Source organism: Salmo trutta, chromosome 7, assembly GCF_901001165.1.
Source record: "Salmo trutta chromosome 7, fSalTru1.1, whole genome shotgun sequence".
Classification (NCBI taxonomy): domain Eukaryota; kingdom Metazoa; phylum Chordata; class Actinopteri; order Salmoniformes; family Salmonidae; genus Salmo; species Salmo trutta.
This window is the reverse complement of record NC_042963.1, coordinates 58,164,610-58,186,741: the sequence shown is the minus strand read 5'-3', so window position 1 is coordinate 58,186,741 and position 22,132 is coordinate 58,164,610. Positions and strand designations below refer to the sequence as shown.

Here is a 22,132-nt window from a genome sequence, read left to right as displayed (position 1 = left end):
CAGGGAGGAAGGAAGACAGGAAGGAAGACAGGAAGACAGGGAGGAAGACAGGGAGGAAGACAGGGAGGAAGACAGGGAGGAAGGAAGACAGGAAGGAAGACAGGAAGACAGGGAGGAAGACAGGGAGAAGGACAGGGAGGAAGACAGGGAGAAGGACAGGGAGGAAGACAGGGAGAAGGACAGGGAGGAAGACAGGGAGGAAGACAGGGAGGAAGACAGGAAGGAAGACAGGGAGGAAGACAGGAAGGAAGACAGGAAGACAGGGAGGAAGACGGGAGAAAGAAAGGGAGGAAGACGGGAGAAAGACAGGAAGGAAGACAGGAAGACAAGGAGGAAGACAGGAAGGAAGACAGGGTGGAAGACAGGGAGGAAGACAGGAAGACAAGGAGGAAGACAGGGAGGAAGACAGGAAGAAAGGGAGGAAGACAGGGAGACAGGAAGGAAGACAGGAAGGAAGACATTTTTATGCAGTATTATCAAGTTCTGACTGTTCTGATCATCATACTGTATCATCTGATGATACAGTGCCTTAGACCGCTGTGCCTTCAGAAAGTATTCAGGCACCTTGACTTTTTCCACATTTTGTTACATTATGGCCTTATTCTAAAATTGATTACTATACACACAGTACTCCATAATGACAAAGCGAAAATAGGTTTTAAGACATTTTTGTCCCCAAGAACACAGTGGCCTCCATCATTCTTAAATGGAAGAAGTTTGGATCCACCAAGACTCTTCCTAGAGCTGGCCGCCCGGCCAAACTGAGCAATCGTGGGAGAAGGGCCTTGGTCAGGGAGGTGACCAAGAACCCAATGGTCACTCTGACAGAGCTCTAGAGATCCTCTGTGGAGATGGAGGAACCTTCCAGAAGTACAACCATCTCTGCAGCACTTCATCAATCAGGTATTTTGGTAGAGTGGCCAGACGGAAGCCACTCCTCAGTAAAAGGCTCATGACAGCCCACTTGGAGTTTGCCAAAAGGCACCTAAAGACTCTCAGACCATTAGAAACAAGATTCCCTGGTCTGATGAAACCAAGATTTAACTCCTTGACCTGAATGCCTAGTGTCATTTCCGGAGGAAATCTGACCTCATCCCTACGGTGAAGCATGGTGGTGGCAGCATCATGCTGTGGGATGTTTTTCAGCAGCAGGGACTGAGAGACTAGTCAGGATCGAAGGAAAGATGAGCGGAGCAAAGTACAGAGAGATCCTTGATGAAAACATGCTCCAGAGCGCTCAGGACCTCAGACTGGGGCGAAGGTTCACCTTCTAACAGGACAACGACCCTAAGCACACAGCCAAGACAACGCAGGAGTGGCTTCGGGACAAGTCTCTGAATATCCTTGAGTGGCCCAGCCAGAGCCTGGACTTCAACCCGTTCAAACATCTCTGGAGAGACCTGAAAATAGCTGTGCAGCGAGACTCCCCATCCAACCTGTCAAAGACTGAGAGGATCTGCATAGAAGAATGGGAGAAACTCCCCAAATACAGGTGTTGCCAAGCTTGTAGCGTCATACCCAAGAAGACTCGAGGCTGTAATCGCTGCCAAAGGTGCTTCAACAAAGAGTCTGAATAATTAGGTAAATGTGATATTTCCGTTTTTATTTTTAATCAATTAGCAAAAATTCTGAAAACCTGTACTTTGCTTTGTCATTATGCGGTATTGTGTTTAGATTGATGAGGAAAAAAATACAATGTATTCCATTTTAGAATAAGGCTGTGACGTAACAAAATGTGGAAAAAGTCAAGGGGTCTGAATACTCTCCGACGGCACTGTCCATAAACATGTATGTGTATATACAATAGAAGTTCCTAGTCGTGGTTATCACTTAGTCTGATAACTTGACCCAAATACACTGAAGACAGACCCAGGATCAAACCAGGGTTCTTTGTCCAGTGTATTTGATGTTTCTGAACGCTACTATTGATAATATGTGGTCAGGTTCTCATACAATCTTTTACCAGGAAAACCCTCAGATGACACAGTATTGTAATAGCTGTGAGTGTGACCCTCCCCTCCATTAAGATGCAGTGCCATCAGAAAGTATTCATACCCTTTCACTTATTCCACATGTTGTGTTACAGCCTGAATTCAAAATGGATCAAATATATTTCTTTCCTCACCTATCTACACACAATACCACATAATGACCCCTGAGTCAATACATGTTAGAATCACCTTTGACAGCGATTACAGCTGTGAGTCTTTCTGGGTAAGTCTCCATGAGCTCTGCACACCTGGATTGTACAATATTTGCACAATATTCTTCAAATAATTATTCAAGCTCTGTCAAGTTGGTTGTTGATCATTGCTAGAAAACTATTTTCTAGTCTTGCCATAGATTTTCAAGTCGATTTTAAGTCAAAACTGTAACTAGGCCACTCAGGAATATTCAATGTTGTCTTGGTAAACAACTCCAGTGTATATTTGGCCTTGTGTTTTAGGTTATTGTCCTGCTGAAAGGTGAATTTGTCTCCCAGTGTCTGTTGGAAAGCAGACTGAACCAGGTTTTCCTCTAGGATTTTGGCTGTGCTTAGCTCTATTCCATTTATTTTTATCCTAAAAACTCCTTGGTCCTTGCCGATGACAAGCATACCCATAACATGATGCAGCCACCACCATGCTTGAAAATATGAAGTGTGATACACCGTTCAAAGTGTAATTAATAACTTCTCCATGTTCAAAGGGATATTCAATGTCTGCTTTTTATTTTATTTATTTTCTATTTTATTTCACCTTTATTTAACCAGGTGGCTAGCTGAGAACAAGTCCTTTATTTAACCAGGTAGGCTAGTTGAGAACAAGTCCTTTATTTAACCAGGTAGGCTAGTTGAGATCAAGTCCTTTATTTAACCAGGTAGGCTAGTTGAGAACAAGTCCTTTATTTAACCAGGTAGGCTAGTTGAGAACAAGTTCTTATTTACAATTGCGACCTGGCCAAGATAAAGCAAAGCAGTATGACACAAACAATAACACAGAGTTACACATGGAATAAACAAATGTACAGTCAATAACACAATAGAAAATGTCTAATTACAATTTAGCAAATTAACACTTTAGTGATAGATGTGCAGAAGATGATGTGTGATTTTTGCAATTCGTTCCAGTCATTGGCAGCAGAGAACTGGAAGGAAAGGCAGCCAAAGGAGGTGTTGGCTTTGGGGATGACCAGTGAGATATACCTGCTGGAGCGCGTGCTACGGGTGGGTGTTGTTATCGTGACCAGTGAGCTGAGATAAGGCGGAGCTTTACCTAGCAAAGACTTATAGATGACCTGGAGCCAGTGGGTCTGGAGACGAATATGTAGTGAGGGCCAGCCAACGAGAGCGTACAGGTCACAGTGGTGGCTAGTATACGGGGCTTTGGTGACAAAACGGATGGCACTGTGATAGACTGCATCCAGTTTGCTGAGTAGAGTGTTGGAGGCTATTTTGTAAATGACATCGCCAAAGTCGAGGATCGGTAGGATGGTCAGTTTTACGAGGGTATGTTTGGCAGCGTGAGTGAAGGATGCTTTGTTGCGAAATAGGAAACCGATTCTAGATGTAATTTTGGATTGGAGATGCTTAATGTGAGTCTGGAAGGAGAGTTTACAGTCTAACCAGACACCTAGGTATTTGTAGTTGTCCACATATTCTAAGTCATGATTTTTTTACCAATAGGTGCCCTTCTTTATGAGGCGTTGGAAAACCTCCCTGGTCTTTGTGGTTGAATCTGTGTTTAAAATGTACTGCTCGACTGAGGGACCTTACAGATATTTGTATGTGTGGGGTACAGAGATGAGGTAGTCATTCAACAATCATGTTAAACACTATAATTGCACACAGAGTGAGTCCATGCAACTTATGTGACTTTTTACTCCTAAACGCATTTAGGGTTGCCACAACAAAGGAGTTAAATACTTATTGTCACGACTTCGGCCGAAGTCGATGCCTCTCCTTGTTCGGCGGTCGACGTCACTGGTCTTCTAGCCATCGCCGATCCATTTTCCATTTGTTTTGTCTCGTTGTCCTACACACCTGGTTTTCATTTCCCAATTACTGGTCATGTATTTAACCCTCTGTTCCCCCCCCATGTCTTTGTGTGTGATTGTTATTTTGTTCAGGTCGGTAGGTTCCGGCTGGTTTGTACCGGCTGCTGTTTATCACCCATGCTTTGTGGCAACCGTTCTTTTTGCACTTTGTAAATTGTTTACTTTGTGCTGTTGAGTAAAGTGCGTTGCTCACTCATCTCATCACTCCTGCGCCTGACTTCATACACCAGCTACACCCACCAACCTGACACTTATTGACTCAAGACATTTCAGCTTTTACTTTTTTAATTAAGTTGTAAACATTTCTAAAAACATAAATCTAAATCTAAATGTAATCCATGTTAAATTCAGGCTTGTAACACAACAAAATGTGGAAAAAAGTCAAAAGGGTGTGAATACATTCTGAAGGCACTGTGTATATCCAATAAAAATACAGTGCTATCATATTTAATTCTGTCTCATCTAGTGTGTAATCAGGCCAGGTTCCCTCCACCTTAGGCTAATGGTACTTTCCATTGTTCCTTCCTGGAGCTCTGCCAATCAGATAAGACCTGCCACACCTAGTCACTGATGGCAAAGACCAACACGTGTGTGTGTGAGGGGCAGGACGTAAGAACATTGTTTTGACACACGTAGACTGCTTGTGTTGCCTACTACAACTTGCGTTGGAATGCAGAAAGATACATATAATTTCAGTGAGAAATATACTGTAGGTAATCCAGCTATTATGCGAACAATTTCAGAGTTCCATCAAGTATTTAACATAGCAGCCCACATGCAAAAATATTCCAGTTTACAATAGCATACTATAGTACTTAATATAGAATACTGTAGTAAACTGTAGTATACTGTAGAATACTATACTCCCCGCTGTAGTATTCCTTGATCGTGTAGTATTTACTATAGAATTTAGCAGTATACTGTAGAATACTATACTCTACACTGTAGTATTCCTCGATCGTGTAGTATTTACTATAGAATTTAGCAGTATACTGTAGAATACTATACTCCACACTGTAGTACACTCCCTTGATCGTGTAGTATTTACTATAGAATTTAGCAGTATACTGTTGAATACTATACTCCACACTGTAGTACACTCCCTTGATCGTGTAGTGCTTATTATCTCATTTTGTTGTATAGTGTATAATACTACTGTATACTACACACTAATATCCCTCAATCATGTGTAGCACTTACTATACTACAGTAATGTCAGCAAAAACAGTACAGTGTCCACAAAAACACTACAGTTTAACTATAGTAATACTACAGTATTTAATTTGCATATACCCCACCCTTTCATCCCCCATATCCCCATTTGTCCCGCCAATGAATGAGAAACCTACATGCCAAGTATAGACCATATATTTTGTTTCCTACAGCTTGTAGAAAAGAGCAGAAGTATCTGACTCCAGGATTACCTAAATACAGGTTATGGAAAATGTTGTCACGCCCTGGCCATAGAGAGGGTTTTATTCTCTATTTTGGTTAGGCCAGGGTGTGACTAGGGTGGACATTCTATGTCCTTTCTTCTATGTTTTTGCATTTCTTTGTTTTGGCCTGGTATGGGCTCTCAATCAGGGCCAGCTGTACATCGTTGTCGCTGATTGGGAGCCATACTTAGGTAGCCTGTTTTCCTTTGGGTTTTGTGGGTGGTTTATTTCTGTTTAATATATCTTACCTGACAGAACTGTTTAGTTGTTGCTCTTTGGTTTTTGATTCAGTGTTCATTTCAATAAATTTCATGATGAGCACTAACCACGCTGCGCCTTGGTCTACTCCCTGCAACGGCCGTTACAGATGTACTATTTTAGTATTTGTCCAGTAGGTTTCCTCAAGGAAAAAGACCCCACTTCTATGTCAAAATAAAAACAAAAACACTATAATAAATACTACAGTAATATCCGCAGAAACACTACAATAATTACTATAGTATATAATATAGTTGTTTAACTATAGTAAATACTACAGTAATGTCCGCAGCAACACTACAGTAAATACTTCAGTCTGCATAAAGAGTACAGTGAATACTACAGTATAGTCCACAAAAAATGTTACTCTGAATACAGTGAATAATATAGTGTATAAATATAGTAATACTACATAAATATAGTAATACTACAGTATTTATACCATTGCCTACTATTGTATTTTTCTATGTGGGAGTTTTGGAATCTGGAACCCATTTCATGCATTGTTGTGTATCACAGTTATATGATCTAACATGTAGATAAAAAATAAAGATAAAAAATAAAATGTAGATGAATAAATGACAGGAGTTTCTCTGGGACAAATTTATTGATTCACATTAACTAGTTAAATAAAGGTTAAATAAAACAAAAATGTAAATTAAAACTTATTATCCAACTGTTAGCAGAAACAAATGATCTATTGATCTGAACAGAGCTGGAGTAGAGAGAGAGAGAGAGAGAGAGAGAGAGAGAGAGAGAGAGAGAGAGAGAGGAGACAGATGTCCCAGCCTAGAACACACCTACTGTACTTGCGTTGAGACGCCCAACGCTTCAATCACACCGATAGCGTCATTGCATTTTTTGTACACCAGAAGTCCATTCATTTCTAATGGAATGCTGCGATAGCCTTGCAGAATAGCATTGCAGAGGCATTTGCAATGCGAACGTATGCGTCAAACTGTATTCGTAGACGGCTTGACAGAAATGGTAGCAGAAGGTGAATGTTGAACTTTTGTTGTACACATCCAGATGATGCTGCGTACCATTTTGTGCAAAGACGCTGTCGGTGATCAAGGCATAAGGACACTGCACACCAAGGTTGTGCAACCACTGTAGTGCCTTATGGTCGGATGACGAGCAGTTGCCATACCAGGCGGTGATGCAACCGGTCAGGATGCTCTCGATGGTGCAGCTGTAAAACCTTTCAGTCTAATGAAGGGGAAAAGGCGTCTTGGTGTGTTTGGATAGTTTGTTGATGATGTGGACATCAAGGAACTTGAAATTCTCAACCCGCTCCACTACAGCCCCGTCAATGAGAATGGGGGCGTACTCGGTCCTCCTTTTCCTGTAGTCCACAATCATCTCCTTTGTCTTGATCACGTTGAAGGAGAGGTTGTTGTCCTGGAAACACACTGCCAGGTCTCTGACTGTCTCATCATTGTCGGTGATCAGGCCTACCACTGTTGTGTCGTCAGAAAACTTAATGATGGTGTTGGAGTTGTGCTTGGCCACGCAGTCGTGGGTGAACAGGGAGTACAGGAGGGGACTGAGCACGCACCCCTGAGGGGCCCCCGTGTGTAGATTGGTGAGAAAAAACAAATATTTAATACATTTTAGAATAAAGCTGTAACGTAACAAAATGTGAAAAAAGTCCAGGGATCTGAATACTTTCCGAATGCACTGTATCCTCCTCAATGCCATTGGATGAATCCCGGAACATATTCCAGTCTGTGCAGCAAAACAGTCCTGTAGCTTAGCATCTGCTTCATCTGACCACTTCCGTATAGAGGGAGTCACTGGTACTTCCTGCTTTAGTTTTTGCTTGTAAGCAGGAATCAGGAGGATAGAATTATTGTCCGATTTGCCAAATGGAGGGTGAGGGAGTGCTTTGTACGCGTCTGTGTGTGGAGTAAAGATGGTCTAGAGATTTTTTCCTCTGGTTGCACATGTGACATTCTGGTAGAAATGAGGTATAAGCGGATTTAATTTTGCCTGCATTAAAGTCCCCAGCCACTAGGAGCACCGCTTCTGGATGAGCATTTTCTTGTTTGCTAATGGCCTTATACAGCTTGTTGAGTGCAGTCTTAGTGTCAGCATCAGTTTGTGGTGGTAAATAGACGGCTACGAAAAATATAGATGGAAACTCTCTTGGTAGATAGTGTGGTCTACAGCTTATCATGAGGTACTCTACCTCAGGCGAGCAATACCTCGAGACTTCCTTATTATCTTATTATCCGTGTCGTCATTCAGCCACATAAGATATTACACTTTTTAATGTCCCGTTGGTAGGATAGTCTTGAACAAAGCTCGCCCAATTTATTCTCCAGTGATTGCCCGTTGGCCAATAGAACGGATGGCAGAGACGGGTTACCCACTCACCGACGAATTCTCACAAGGCACCCCGATCTGAGGCCCCTGTATTAATCTTCATGTGAATGACGGGGATTTGGGCTGGTCCGGGAGAAACAGCATATCCATCGCGTCAGACTCATTAAAGAAAAAATCTTTGTCCAGTTTGAGGTGAATAATCGCTGTTCTGATATCCAGAAGCTCTTATCCGTCATAAGAGACGGTAGCAGGAACACTGAGCTGACACATTATAGTCCTTTACCACTGAGCTGACACATTATAGTCCTTTACCACTGAGCTGACACATTATAGTCCTTTACCACTGAGCTGACACATTATAGTCCTTTACCACTGAGCTGACACATTATAGTCCTTTACCACTGAGCTGACACATTATAGTCCTTTACCACTGAGCTGACACATTATAGTCCTTTACCACTGAGCTGACACATTATAGTCCTTTACCACTGAGCTGACACATTATAGTCCTTTACCACTGAGCTGACACATTATAGTCCTTTACCACTGAGCTGACACATTATAATCCTTTACCACTGAGCTGACACATTATAGTCCTTTACCACTGAGCTGACACATTATAGTCCTTTACCACTGAGCTGACACATTATAGTCCTCCACTTCCTCCATTTCTGCCTACTTATCCTCCTCCTCATTGTCCTCAACCATTTCTTGAATACCCAACCCCCTTCCCTGACTAACTCACTGACTGAGTCTAGTGTCATTTCTTATATCTGTCTCTCTCGTCTTTCACTCTCTCTCCATATCTACTCTGCTCTAACTCCCAACCCCGACCCCAAATCCTTTAGTCCATCAACCCCGACCCCATATCCTTTAGTCCATCCACCCCGACCCCATATCCTTTAGTCCATCAACACCAACACCATATCCTTTAGTCCATCAACAACAACACCATATCCTTTAGTCCATCAACACCATATCCTTTAGTCCATCAACACCATATCCTTTAGTCCATCAACACCGTATCCTTTAGTCCATCAACACCATATCCTTTAGTCCATCAACACCATATCCTTTAGTCCATCAACACCAACACCATATCCTTTAGTCCATCAACACCATATCCTTTAGTCCATCAACACCATCTCCTTTAGTCCATCAACACCATATCCTTTAGTCCATCAACACCATATCCTTTAGTCCATCAACACCATATCCTTTAGTCCATCAACACCATATCCTTTAGTCCATCAACACCAACACCATATCCTTTAATCCATCAACACCATATCCTTTAGTCCATCAACACCATATCCTTTAGTCCATCAACACCATATCCTTTAGTCCATCAACACCAACACCATATCCTTTAGTCCATCAACACCAACATCATATCCTTTAGTCCATCAACACCATATCCTTTAGTCCATCAACACCAACACCATATCCTTTAGTCCATCAACACCAACACCATATCCTTTAATCCATCAACACCATATCCTTTAGTCCATCAACACCGTATCCTTTAGTCCATCAACACCGTATCCTTTAGTCCATCAACACCATATCCTTTAGTCCATCAACACCGTATCCTTTAGTCCATCAACACCGTATCCTTTAGTCCATCAACACCGTATCCTTTAGTCCATCAACACCTTATCCTTTAGTCCATCAACACCATATCCTTTAGTCCATCAACACCATATCCTTTAGTCCATCAACACCATATCCTTTAGTCCATCAACACCATATCCTTTAGTCCATCAACACCATATCCTTTAGTCCATCAACACCAACACCATATCCTTTAGTCCATCAACACCGTAACCTTTAGTCCATCAACACCGTATCCTTTAGTCCATCAACACCGTATCATTTAGTCCATCAACACCGTATCCTTTAGTCCATCAACACCATATCCTTTAGTCCATTAACACCATATCCTTTAGTCCATCAACACCATATCCTTTAGTCCATCAACACCATATCCTTTAGTCCATCAACACCAACACCATATCCTTTAGTCCATCAACACCGTATCCTTTAGTCCATCAACACCATATCCTTTAGTCCATCAACACCATATCCTTTAGTCCATCAACACCAACACCATATCCTTTAGTCCATCAACACCATATCCTTTAGTCCATCAACACCATATCCTTTAGTCCATCAACACCATATCCTTTAGTCCATCAACACCAACACCATATCCTTTAGTCCATCAACGCCAACACTATATCCTTTAGTCCACCAACACCAACACCATATCCTTTAGTCCATCAACACCATATCCTTTAGTCCATCAACACCATATCCTTTAGTCCATCAACACCGTAACCTTTAGTCCATCAACACCATATCCTTTAGTCCATCAACACCGTATCCTTTAGTCCATCAACACCATATCCTTTAGTCCATCAACACCATATCCTTTAGTCCATCAACACCATATCCTTTAGTCCATCAACACCATATCCTTTAGTCCATCAACACCGTATCCTTTAGTCCATCAACACCAACACCATATCCTTTAGTCCATCAACACCAACACCATATCCTTTAGTCCATCAACACCATATCCTTTAGTCCATCAACACCATATCCTTTAGTCCATCAACACCATATCTTTTAGTCCATCAACACCAACACCATATCCTTTAGTCCATCAACACCGTATCCTTTAGTCCATCAACACCATATCCTTTAGTCCATCAACACCATATCCTTTAGTCCATCAACACCATATCCTTTAGTCCATCAACACCAACACCATATCCTTTAGTCCATCAACACCGTATCCTTTAGTCCATCAACACCGTATCCTTTAGTCCATCAACACCATATCTTTTAGTCCATCAACACCATATCCTTTAGTCCATCAACACCATATCCTTTAGTCCATCAACACCATATCCTTTAGTCCATCAACACCATATCCTTTAGTCCATCAACACCATATCCTTTAGTCCATCAACACCATATCCTTTAGTCCATCAACACCAACACCATATCCTTTAGTCCATCAACACCGTATCCTTTAGTCCATCAACACCATATCCTTTAGTCCATCAACACCATATCCTTTAGTCCATCAACACCAACACCATATCCTTTAGTCCATCAACACCATATCCTTTAGTCCATCAACACCATATCCTTTAGTCCATCAACACCATATCCTTTAGTCCATCAACACCATATCCTTTAGTCCATCAACACCAACACCATATCCTTTAGTCCATCAACGCCATATCCTTTAGTCCATCAACACCATATCCTTTAGTCCATCAACACCAACACCATATCCTTTAGTCCACCAACACCAACACCATATCCTTTAGTCCATCAACACCGTAACCTTTAGTCCATCAACACCATATCCTTTAGTCCATCAACACCGTATCCTTTAGTCCATCAACACCATATCCTTTAGTCCATCAACACCATATCCTTTAGTCCATCAACACCATATCCTTTAGTCCATCAACACCATATCCTTTAGTCCATCAACACCAACACCATATCCTTTAGTCCATCAACACCATATCCTTTAGTCCATCAACACCATATCCTTTAGTCCATCAACACCATATCTTTTAGTCCATCAACACCAACACCATATCCTTTAGTCCATCAACACCATATCCTTTAGTCCATCAACACCGTATCCTTTAGTCCATCAACACCATATCCTTTAGTCCATCAACACCATATCCTTTAGTCCATCAACACCATATCCTTTATTCCATCAACACCATATCCTTTAGTCCATCAACACCAACACCATATCCTTTAGTCCATCAACACCATATCCTTTAGTCCCAACACCATATCCTTTAGTCCATCAACACCATATCCTTTAGTCCATCAACACCATATCCTTTAGTCCATCAACCCCATATCCTTTAGTCCATCAACACCAGCCTTTCTTTTGTTATTGTATACCTTCAAGTCCTCAATTCACTCTCCTTCAAAACCACAACATAAACTGTTCTTAATTGAGAGAGGCAGGAAGAGGCAGGAGAAAGCCAAGGGCAAAAGAGGGCTCAGACTTACCATTGACCTGCTGTGGGGAGTATGGCTCAGAGCTGGAGTCTGGGGGGGATTCTGGGAGCGTCCTGGAACATTGTAGAGAAATATTGACAAGGTTGGTATAAAGATCAATACAGATTTTGTAATGCAGAAACTTCTGCCGTACAATGTGACATTTCAATCCGAAAGTTATTTGATTTTAGAATATCTCTCTTATATATTTTTGAAAGGCGATAACATACTTATCCGCAGCAAAATCATCTACATTGTGTTGTGCAATAGATTGCATGAGTTCTTTCCAGGTCATCTGTCTGTTTTCTGTAATATATGACTGTGGTTTCTGATATCTGTTTTCCTCACATCTTCACTCTCAAGCACTGATTACATAACGGTGCTGGATTTAGGATAAAAGGTGTCTATATGGTGTGAATCTAGTTTATCTAGACATAAAGTATCGCGTCATTGTAGACATGAGTCTGGCTCATGCTCACAGTGCCAGCAACGTTGGTTAAATGTGAGCTACTGTGACTGATGTTTTCAAGTTGCATCTCACGTTGATATTACAACTTATCAAAAAGTAGTGTGCAAAGCTGTTGAGATTATGTCATTACAACACATTTTGTGTTGATGCGGTTGGACTATATACACTACAGTGCATTCGGGAAAGTATTCAGACCCTTTGACTTTTTCCACATTTTGTTACGTTGTAGCCTTATTCTAAAATTGATAATTGTTTGTTTTTCCCCTCCCTCATCAATCTACACACAATATCCAATAATGACAAATATCACATTTACATAAGTATTCAGAGCCTTTACTCAGTGCTTGGTTGAAACACCTTTGGCAGAGATTACAGCCTTGAGTCTTCCTGGGTATGACGCTACAAGGTTGGCACACCTGTATTTGGGGAGTTTCTCCCATTCTTTCTCTGCAGATCCTCTCAAGCTCTGTCAGGTTGGATAGGGAGCATCGCTGGACAGATATTTTCAGGTCTCTCCAGAGATGTTAGATCTGGTTCAAGTCCGGGCTCTGGCTGGACCACTCAAGGACATTCCAAAACTTGTCCGGAAGCCACTCCTGCGTTGTCTTGGCTGTGTGCTTAGGGTCATTGTCCTGTTGGAAGGTGAACCTTCACCCCAGTCTGAGGTCCTGAGCGCTCTGGAGCAGGTTTTCATCAAGGATCTCTGTACTTTGCTCCGTTCATCTTTCCCTTGATCCTGACTAGACTCCCAGTCCCTGCCGCTGAAAAACATCCCCACAGCATGATGCTGCCGCCACCATGCTTCACCGTAGGGATGGTGCCAGGTTTCCTCCAGATGTGATGCTTGCCATTCAAGCTATTGAGTTCAATCTTGGGTGCATCAGACCAGAGAATCTTGTTTCTCATGGTCTGAGAGTCCTTTAGGTGCCTTTTCGCAAACTCCAAGCGGGTTGTCATGTGCCTTTTACTGAGGAGTGGCTTCCGTCTGGCCACTCTACCAAAAAGACCTGATTGGTGGAGTGCTGCGGAGATGGTTGTCCTTCTGGAAGGTTCTCCCATCTCCACAGAGGAACTCTGGAGCTCTGTCAGAGTGACCATCGGGTTCTTGGTCACCTCCCTGACCAAGGCCCTTCTCCTCTGATTGCTCAGTTTGGCAGGGCGACCAGCTCTAGGAAGAGTCTTGGTGGTTCCAAACTTCTTCCATTTAAGAATGATCGAGGCCACTGTGTTCTTGGGGACCTTCAATGCTGCATAACTTTTTTGGTACCCTTCCCCAGATCTGTAGCTTGACACAATCTTGTCTCGGAGCTCTATGGACAATTCCTTCAACCTCAAGGCTTGGTTTTTGCTCTGAGATGCACTGTCAACTGTGGGACCTTATATAGACAGGTCTGTTCTTTTCCAAATCATGTCCAATCAATGGAATTTACCACAGGTGGACTCCAATCAAGTTGTAGAAACATCTCAAGGATGATCAATGGAAACCAGATGCACCTGAGCTCAATTTCTCGTCTCATAGCAAAGGGTCTGAATATTTATGTAAATGAGGAATTCCTGTTTTTGCAAGCATTTCTAAAAGCCTGTTTAACTTTGTCATTATTGGGTATTGTGATGTCATTATGGGGTATTGTGATGTCATTATGGGGTATTGTGTGTAGATTAAGGATTTTTGTTTATAGAATAAGGCTGTAAATTAAAAAATTTGGAAAAAGGGAAGGGGTCTGAATCATTTCCGAGTGCAATGTATATACAAGTATGTGGACACCCCTCCAAATTAGTGGATTTGGCTATTTCAGCCACACCCTTTGCTGATAGGTGTATAAAATCGAGCACACAGCCATGCAATCTCCATAGACAAACATTGGCAGTAGAATGGCCTTAGTAAAGAGCTCAGTGACTTTCAACATGGCACCGTCATAGGATGCCACCTTTCCAACAAGTCAATTCGTCAAATTTCTGCCCTACTAGAGCTGCCCTAGTCAACTGTAAGTGCTGTTATTGTGAAGTGGAAACGACTAGGAGCAACAACGGCTCAGCCGCGAAGTGGTAGGCCACACAAGCTCACAGAACGGGATCGCTGAGTGCTGAAGCGCATAGAGCTTAAAAACCGTCTGTCCTCGGTTGCAATTCTCACTACCGAGTTCCAAACTGCCTCTGGAAGTAACGTCAGCAATATAACTTTTTTGTCTGGAGCTTCATGAAATGGGTTTCCATGGCCGAGCAGCAGCACACAAGCCTAAGATCACCATGTGCCAAGCATCGGCTGGAATGGTGTAAAGCTCATCGCCATTGGACTCTGGAGCAGTGGAAACGTGTTCTCTGAAGTGATGAATAACGCTTCACCATCTGGAAGTCTGACTGAACAATCTGGGTTTGGCGGAAGCCAGGTAACGCTACCTGCCCCAATGCATAGTGCCAACTGTAAAGTTTGGTGGAGGAGGAATAATGGTCTGGGGCTGTTTTTCAATGTTCGGGCTAGGCCCCTTAGTTCCAGTGACGGGAAATCTTAACTCTACAGCATACAATTACATTCTAGACGATTCTGTGCTTCCAACTTTGTGGCAACAGTTTGGGGGAGGCCCTTTCCTGTTTCAGCATGACAATGCCCCCGTGCACAAAGCGAGGTCCATACAGAAATGGTTTGTCGAGATCGTTGTGGAAGAACTTGACTGGCCTGCACAGAGCCCTGACCTCAACTCCATCGAACACCTTTGGGATGAATTGGAACGCCGACTGCGAGCCAGGCCTAATCGCCCAACATCAGTGCCCCACCTCACTAATGCTCTTGTTGAATAAAAGCAAGTCCGCGCAGCAATGTTCGCACATCTAGTGGGACGACTTCCCCGAAGAGTGGAGGCTGTTATAGCAGCAAAGAGGAGCAAAGAGGAGACCAGCTCCATATCAATGCCCATGAGATGTTCAACTAGCAGGTGTCCACATACTGTACTAGCATAATCTGAACTAGCATAATCTGTACAAGCATAATCTGTACTAGCATAATCTGTCATCTTGCTGTATATTTCCTACATATCAGTTTCTGTTGCCTACCACCCTGACCCTCACCATCACCCATCACCCATTCCCTAACCCTCCTTCCCCCCTTCCTCTCCCTCACCCTGACCCTCACCATCACCCATCACCCATTCCCTCATCCTAACCCTCCTTCCCCCCTTCCTCTCCCTCACCCTGACCCTCACCATCACCCATCACCCATTCCCTCATCCTAACCCTCCTTCACCACCTTCCGCTCCCTCCCCCTGACCCTCACCATCACCCATCACCCATTCCCTCACCCTCCTTCCCCCCCTTCCTCTCCCTCACCCTGACCCCCACCCTCACCCATTCCCTCACCCTAACCCTCCTTCACCCCCTTCCTCTCCCTCACCCTGACCCTCACCATCACCCATCACCCATTCCCTCACCCTAACCCTCCTTCCCCCTTCCTCTCCCTCACCCTCACCATCACCCATTCCCTCACCCTAACCCTCCTTCCCCCTTCCTCTCCCTCACCCTGACCCTCACCATCACCCATTCCCTCACCCTAACCCTCCTTCCCCCTTCCTCTCCCTGACCCTGACCCTGACCCTCACCCATCACCCATTCCCTCACCCTAACCCTCCTTCCCCCTTCCTCTCCCTCACCCTGACCCTCACCATCACCCATCACCCATTCCCTCACCCTAACCCTCCTTCACCCCCTTCCTCTCCCTCACCCTGACCCTCACCATCACCCATCACCCATTCCCTCACCCCATCCCTCCAGCTCACCCTGGTGCGTAGTGCCCTCTGTGTTCAGGCTTGATGTGGTTCTGCTGCTGCTGGTGCTGCTGCTGGTGGTTCTGCTGGTGGTGCTGTTGCCCCAGGCAGGGGTAGTTGTTGTGTCTCAGCAGGCCCAGGGGTGGGGGGTAGGGGTTTTGGCAGGGCTGGGGGTGGGAGTGGGGGTTTCCCTGACGGACGGGGATAGGGGGGCTCACGCCACACTGCAAACCACCCCCAGAAGAGGAAACTCCGGCCTGGGGTGATGAGTAAGAGCTAGGCCCTGGGGCACCGCTGTGGACCTCAGAAAAACAGCTGGGGAAACACAGAGGAGAACGTATTTTACATTTTGATAATTTAGCTGATGTTCTTATCCGTACTTACAGTCATTCATCTAAAAGTAGCTAGGTCAGACAACCATGTGATTGTGTTCAATAAATATTAGTTCAATTGGAAATGTCCCTAGAATAGCAGGTTATGAATTGGTTATTGTCTGTTGAGGTGGGTCGTGTTTATCAGGGCACTCAATTGAAAACATTTTTTAAAGCGTTTTGCAACGGAAAACAAAAACGTATGTTTCTTGTTGGACAAATCCAGTCCCTTTTTTCAGTACATTTTTCCCCCCCATTTGGTACCTAATAAACACTACCCTGGTTAGACATAATTGTTGTTTGGTCGCATTGATAAGCATTGATAAGCATTGATAAGCATTGATAAGCATTGATAAGCATTGATAAGTATTGATAAGCATTGATAAGTATTGAGAAGTATTGATAAGCATCGATAAGTATTGATAAGTATTGATAAGTATTGATAAGTATTGATAAGCATTGATAAGTATTGATAAGTATTGATAAGCATTGATAAGCTGGTCACAGATCTGCTTGTGCTGTTGCTAACTCCTATGGTTGTTTGGCATGACAATGGCAGACAACACAGACAGGCCTGGTTCATTTAGCCACCAAAAGGATGAAAAACTTGACTGAAACAGCGAGGGGAATACCTGGACCTGTCCAATAAGAAAAACTCAATTTACGTTTTCAATTACAAAACGTTTTATACCGTTTTCCGGGAGCTACTCACATGTCAGTGCTGTCGTCCTCCTTACTGATGTAGTCCTCCAGAATACTCGTGTCAATGTTCGCTGGCTCCAAGGAGCTGGTAATATCATGACCTACAGAGAGAGAGGGGGGGAGGGGAGTAGAAAAGAGAGAGAGCTGTGTAAATATTGTTGTGCAGACAAACTCATCAAAAATATATATTGTATCACAATTCCCAACCGTTGTGGCGAATGTGATGAAACATCAGTTGTTCCACCTGAGTGAACTAGACCATGGAGAGTGATGCTGAATTCTGTTTCACTGGTTGGGAAGGCTAAGACCTAGACTATGGCCATCTGGATCTTATGTCTGAGTCCAGGATGGGATGAGACAGGATGAGACAGGATGGGTTAGTGTTGGGTCCAGACAGGATGGGTTGGTGTTGAGGTTCAGACAGGATGGGTTGGTGGTGGGTTCAGACAGGATGGGTTAGTGTTGGGGTTCAGACAGGATGGGTTGGTGTTGGGTTCAGACAGGATGGGTTGGTGGTGGGTTCAGACAGGATGGGTTGGTGGTGGGTTCAGACAGGATGGGTTAGTGTTGGGGTTCAGACAGGATGGGTTGGTGTTGGGTTCAGACAGGATGAGTTGGTGTTGGGTTCAGACAGGATGGGTTGGTGTTGCGTTCAGACAGGATGGGTTGGTGTTGGGTTCAGACAGGATGGGTTAGTGTTGGGTTCAGACAGGATGGGTTGGTGTTCAGACAGGATGGGTTGGTGTTGGGTTCAGACAGGATGGGTTGGTGTTGGGTTCAGACAGGATGGGTTAGTGTTGGGTTCAGACAGGATGGGTTGGTGTTCAGACAGGATGGGTTGGTGTTGGGTTCAGACAGGATGGGTTGGTGTTGGGTTCAGACAGGATGGGTTGGTGTTGGGTTCAGACAGGATGGGTTGGTGTTGGGATCAGACAGGATGGGTTGGTGTTGGGTTCAGACAGGATGGGTTGGTGTTGAGTCCAGACAGGATGGGTTAGTGTTGGGTTCAGACAGGATGGGTTGGTGTTGGGTTCAGACAGGATGGGATGGTGTTGGGGTTCAGACAGGACGGGTTGGTGTTGGGGTTCAGACAGGATGGGTTGGTGTTGGGTTCAGACAGGATGGGTTGCTGTTGGGTTCAGACAGGATGGCTTGGTGTTGGGTTCAGACAGGATGGGTTGGTGTTGGGTCCAGAAAGGATGGGTTGGTGTTGGGTTCAGACAGGATGGGTTGGTGTTGGGTTCAGACAGGATGGGTTGGTGTTGGGTTCAGACAGGATGTGTTGGTGTTGGGTTCAGACAGGATGGGTTAGTGTTGGGGTTCAGACAGGATGGGTTAGTGTTGGGTTCAGACAGGATGGGTTAGTGTTGGGGTTCAGACAGGATGGGTTAGTGTTGGGGTTCAGACAGGATGGGTTAGTGTTGGGTTCAGACAGGATGGGTTGGTGTTGGGTTCAGACAGGATGGGTTAGTGTTGGGGTTCAGACAGGATGGGTTAGTGTTGGGTTCAGACAGGATGGGTTGGTGTTGGGTCCAGACAGGATGGGTTTGTGTTGGGTTCAGACAGGATGGGTTGGGGTTGGGTTCAGACAGGATGGGTTAGTGTTGGGTTCAGACAGGATGGGTTGGTGTTGGGTTCAGACAGGATGGGATGGTGTTGGGGTTCAGACAGGATGGGTTGGTGTTGGGGTTCAGACAGGATGGGTTGGTGTTGGGTTCAGACAGGATGGGTTGCTGTTGGGTTCAGACAGGATGGCTTGGTGTTGGGTTCAGACAGGATGGGTTGGTGTTGGGTCCAGACAGGATGGGTTGGTGTTGGGTTCAGACAGGATGGGTTGGTGTTGGGTTCAGACAGGATGGGTTGGTGTTGGGTTCAGACAGGATGGGTTGGTGTTGGGTTCAGACAGGATGTGTTGGTGTTGGGTTCAGACAGGATGGGTTAGTGTTGGGGTTCAGACAGGATGGGTTAGTGTTGGGTTCAGACAGGATGGGTTAGTGTTGGGGTTCAGACAGGATGGGTTAGTGTTGGGGTTCAGACAGGATGGGTTAGTGTTGGGTTCAGACAGGATGGGTTGGTGTTGGGTTCAGACAGGATGGGTTAGTGTTGGGGTTCAGACAGGATGGGTTAGTGTTGGGTTCAGACAGGATGGGTTGGTGTTGGGTCCAGACAGGATGGGTTTGTGTTGGGTTCAGACAGGATGGGTTGGGGTTGGGTTCAGACCGGATGGGTTAGTGTTGGGTTCAGACAGGATGGGTTAGTGTTGGGTTCAGACAGGATGGGTTGGTGTTGGGTTCAGACAGGATGGGTTGGTGTTGGGTCCAGACAGGATGGGTTGGTGTTGGGTTCAGACAGGATGGGTTAGTGTTGGGTTCAGACAGGATGGGTTGGTGTTGGGTTCAGACAGGATGGGTTGGTGTTGGGTTTAGACAGGATGGGTTGGTGTTGGGTTCAGACAGGATGGGTTGGTGTTGGGTTCAGACAGGATGGGTTGGTGTTGAGTTCAGACAGGATGGGTTGGTGTTGGGTTCAGACAGGATGGGTTGGTGTTGGGTTCAGACAGGATGGGTTGGTGTTGTTTCAGACAGGATGGGTTGGTGTTGTTTCAGACAGGATGGGTTGGTGTTGTTTCAGACAGGATGGGTTGGTGTTGTTTCAGACAGGATGGGTTGGTGTTGTTTCAGACAGGATGGGTTGGTGTTGGGGTTCAGACAGGATGGGTCTCGCTACATTGTTCTTCATGTTCTCTTTCTTTTCTGCAAAACAACACCTGCTTTCTCTAATGATAAATACATCTGAAGTACTAACTCTGACATGTCCATTTCAACCAATAGTAAGTATATTACGAAGATTCCTCCTCCTCCTGCTGCTCCCCCTCCTCTTCCTTCTCCTCCTGCTGCTCCTCCTCCTCTTCCTTCTCCTCCTGCTCCTCCTCCTCCTCCTGCTGCTCCTCCTCCTCCTCCTTCTGCTCCTCCCCCTCTTCCTCTCCCCTCCTCCTCCTCCTCCTCTCCCTCCTCCTCCTCCTCCTCCTCCTCCTCCTCCTCCTCCTCCTCCTCCTCATCAACAACCAGTCAGTAGCCTATACATTGTTCTAGTCTACTGGGTGCACCAGCAAGGGTTTTTAGTTTGGTTTTAAGTGTTGTCGTGTGAAATAATTCATCCCTCTATTCTCTCACCCAGCTCAACCTCACTCCAAACAGGGACGTGGGACCGTACTCACCCCATCTCAGGAAAAGCTCCCCAAATCCAATACACATGACTCTACCCCATAATCCTCAGAAACACCAACATGTGTACACAGACACACTTCTGTACACACAGACACTATATCACTCAAAATATTTCTACAGGGGGATTTTTTTTTTAAAGCGAGTGAGTGCGAAGAATGGTATACAGTGGGTGGGCCATGGTTAGATAGAGAGAGGTATACAGTGGGTGGGCCATGGTTAGATAGAGAGAGGTATACAGTGGGTGGGCCATGGTTAGATAGAGAGAGGTATACAGTGGGTGGGCCATGGTTAGATAGAGAGAGGTATACAGTGGGTGGGCCATGGTTAGATAGAGAGAGGTATACAGTGGGTGGGGCCATGGTTAGATAGAGAGAGGTATACAGTGGGTGGGCCATGGTTAGATAGAGAGGTATACAGTGGGTGGGCCCTAGGTTAGATAAGAGAGGTATACAGTGGGTGGGCCAGGTTAGATAGAGAGAGGTATACAGTGGGTGGGGCCCTGGTTAGATAGAGAGAGGTATACAGTGGGTGGGGCCATGGTTAGATAGAGAGAGGTATACAGTGGGTGGGGCCATGGTAGATAAGGAGAGGTATACAGTGGGGTGGCCATGGTTAGATAGAGAGAGGTATACAGTGGGTGGGGCCATGGTTAGATAGAGAGAGGTATACAGTGGTGTGGGCCATGGTTAGATAGAGGAGGTATACATGTGGGTGGTGTGTGGCCATGGTTAGATAGAGAGAGGTAACGTGGGTGGGCCATGGTTAGATAGAGAGAGGTATACAGTGGGTGGGCCATGGTTAGATAGAGAGAGGTATACAGTGGGTGGGCCATGGTTAGATAGAGAGAGGTATACAGTGGGTGGGCCATGGTTAGATAGAGAGAGGTATACAGTGGGTGGGCCATGGTTAGATAGAGAGAGGTATACAGTGGGTGGGCCATGGTTAGATAGAGAAGAGGTATATACAGTGGGTGGGCCATGGTTAGATAGAGAGAGGTATACAGTGGGTGGGCCATGGTTAGATAGAGAGAGGTATACAGTGGGTGGGCCATGGTTAGATAGAGAGAGGTATAAGTGGGTGGGCCATGGTTAGATAGAGAGAGGTACAGTGGTGGTGCCATGGTTAGATAGAGAGAGGTATACGCGTGGGTGGGCCATGGTTAGATAGAGAGAGGTATACAGTGGTTGGGCCATGGTTAGATAGAGAGAGGTATACAGTGGGTGGGCATGGTTGTTAGATAGAGAGAGGTATCCAGTGGGGTGGGCCATGGTTAGATAGAGAGAGGTATTACAGTGGGGTGGCCATTGGTTAGATAGGAGGAGGTATACAGTGGGTGGGCCATGGTAATAGCGAGAGGATTACAGTGGGGGGCCATGGTAGACGAGAGCAGGTATACAGTGTGTGGGCCATGGTTAGATAGGAGAGAGGTATACAGTGGGTTGGGCCACCATGGTTAGATAGAGAGAGGTATTATTACAGTGGGTTGGCCATGGTTAGATAGAGA

The 22,132-nt window shown here is 44.9% G+C and overlaps 1 protein-coding gene across 1 annotated transcript in view; it reads right to left on the bottom strand.

Moving 5' to 3' along the window:
- myrf (myelin regulatory factor) overlaps positions 1–20,655 on the bottom strand; it is a 60,675-nt gene extending 40,020 nt beyond the window's left edge. The window contains exons 1-4 of the mRNA XM_029757500.1: positions 20,619–20,655; positions 17,412–17,502; positions 16,341–16,643; positions 12,117–12,178 (exon numbers count right to left, since the gene is read on the bottom strand). Coding sequence (XP_029613360.1) covers positions 12,117–12,178; positions 16,341–16,643; positions 17,412–17,502; positions 20,619–20,655 — 493 coding nt within the window. The remainder of the gene's footprint in view (positions 1–12,116; positions 12,179–16,340; positions 16,644–17,411; positions 17,503–20,618) is intronic.
- Positions 20,656–22,132: the final 1,477 nt, after the last annotated feature.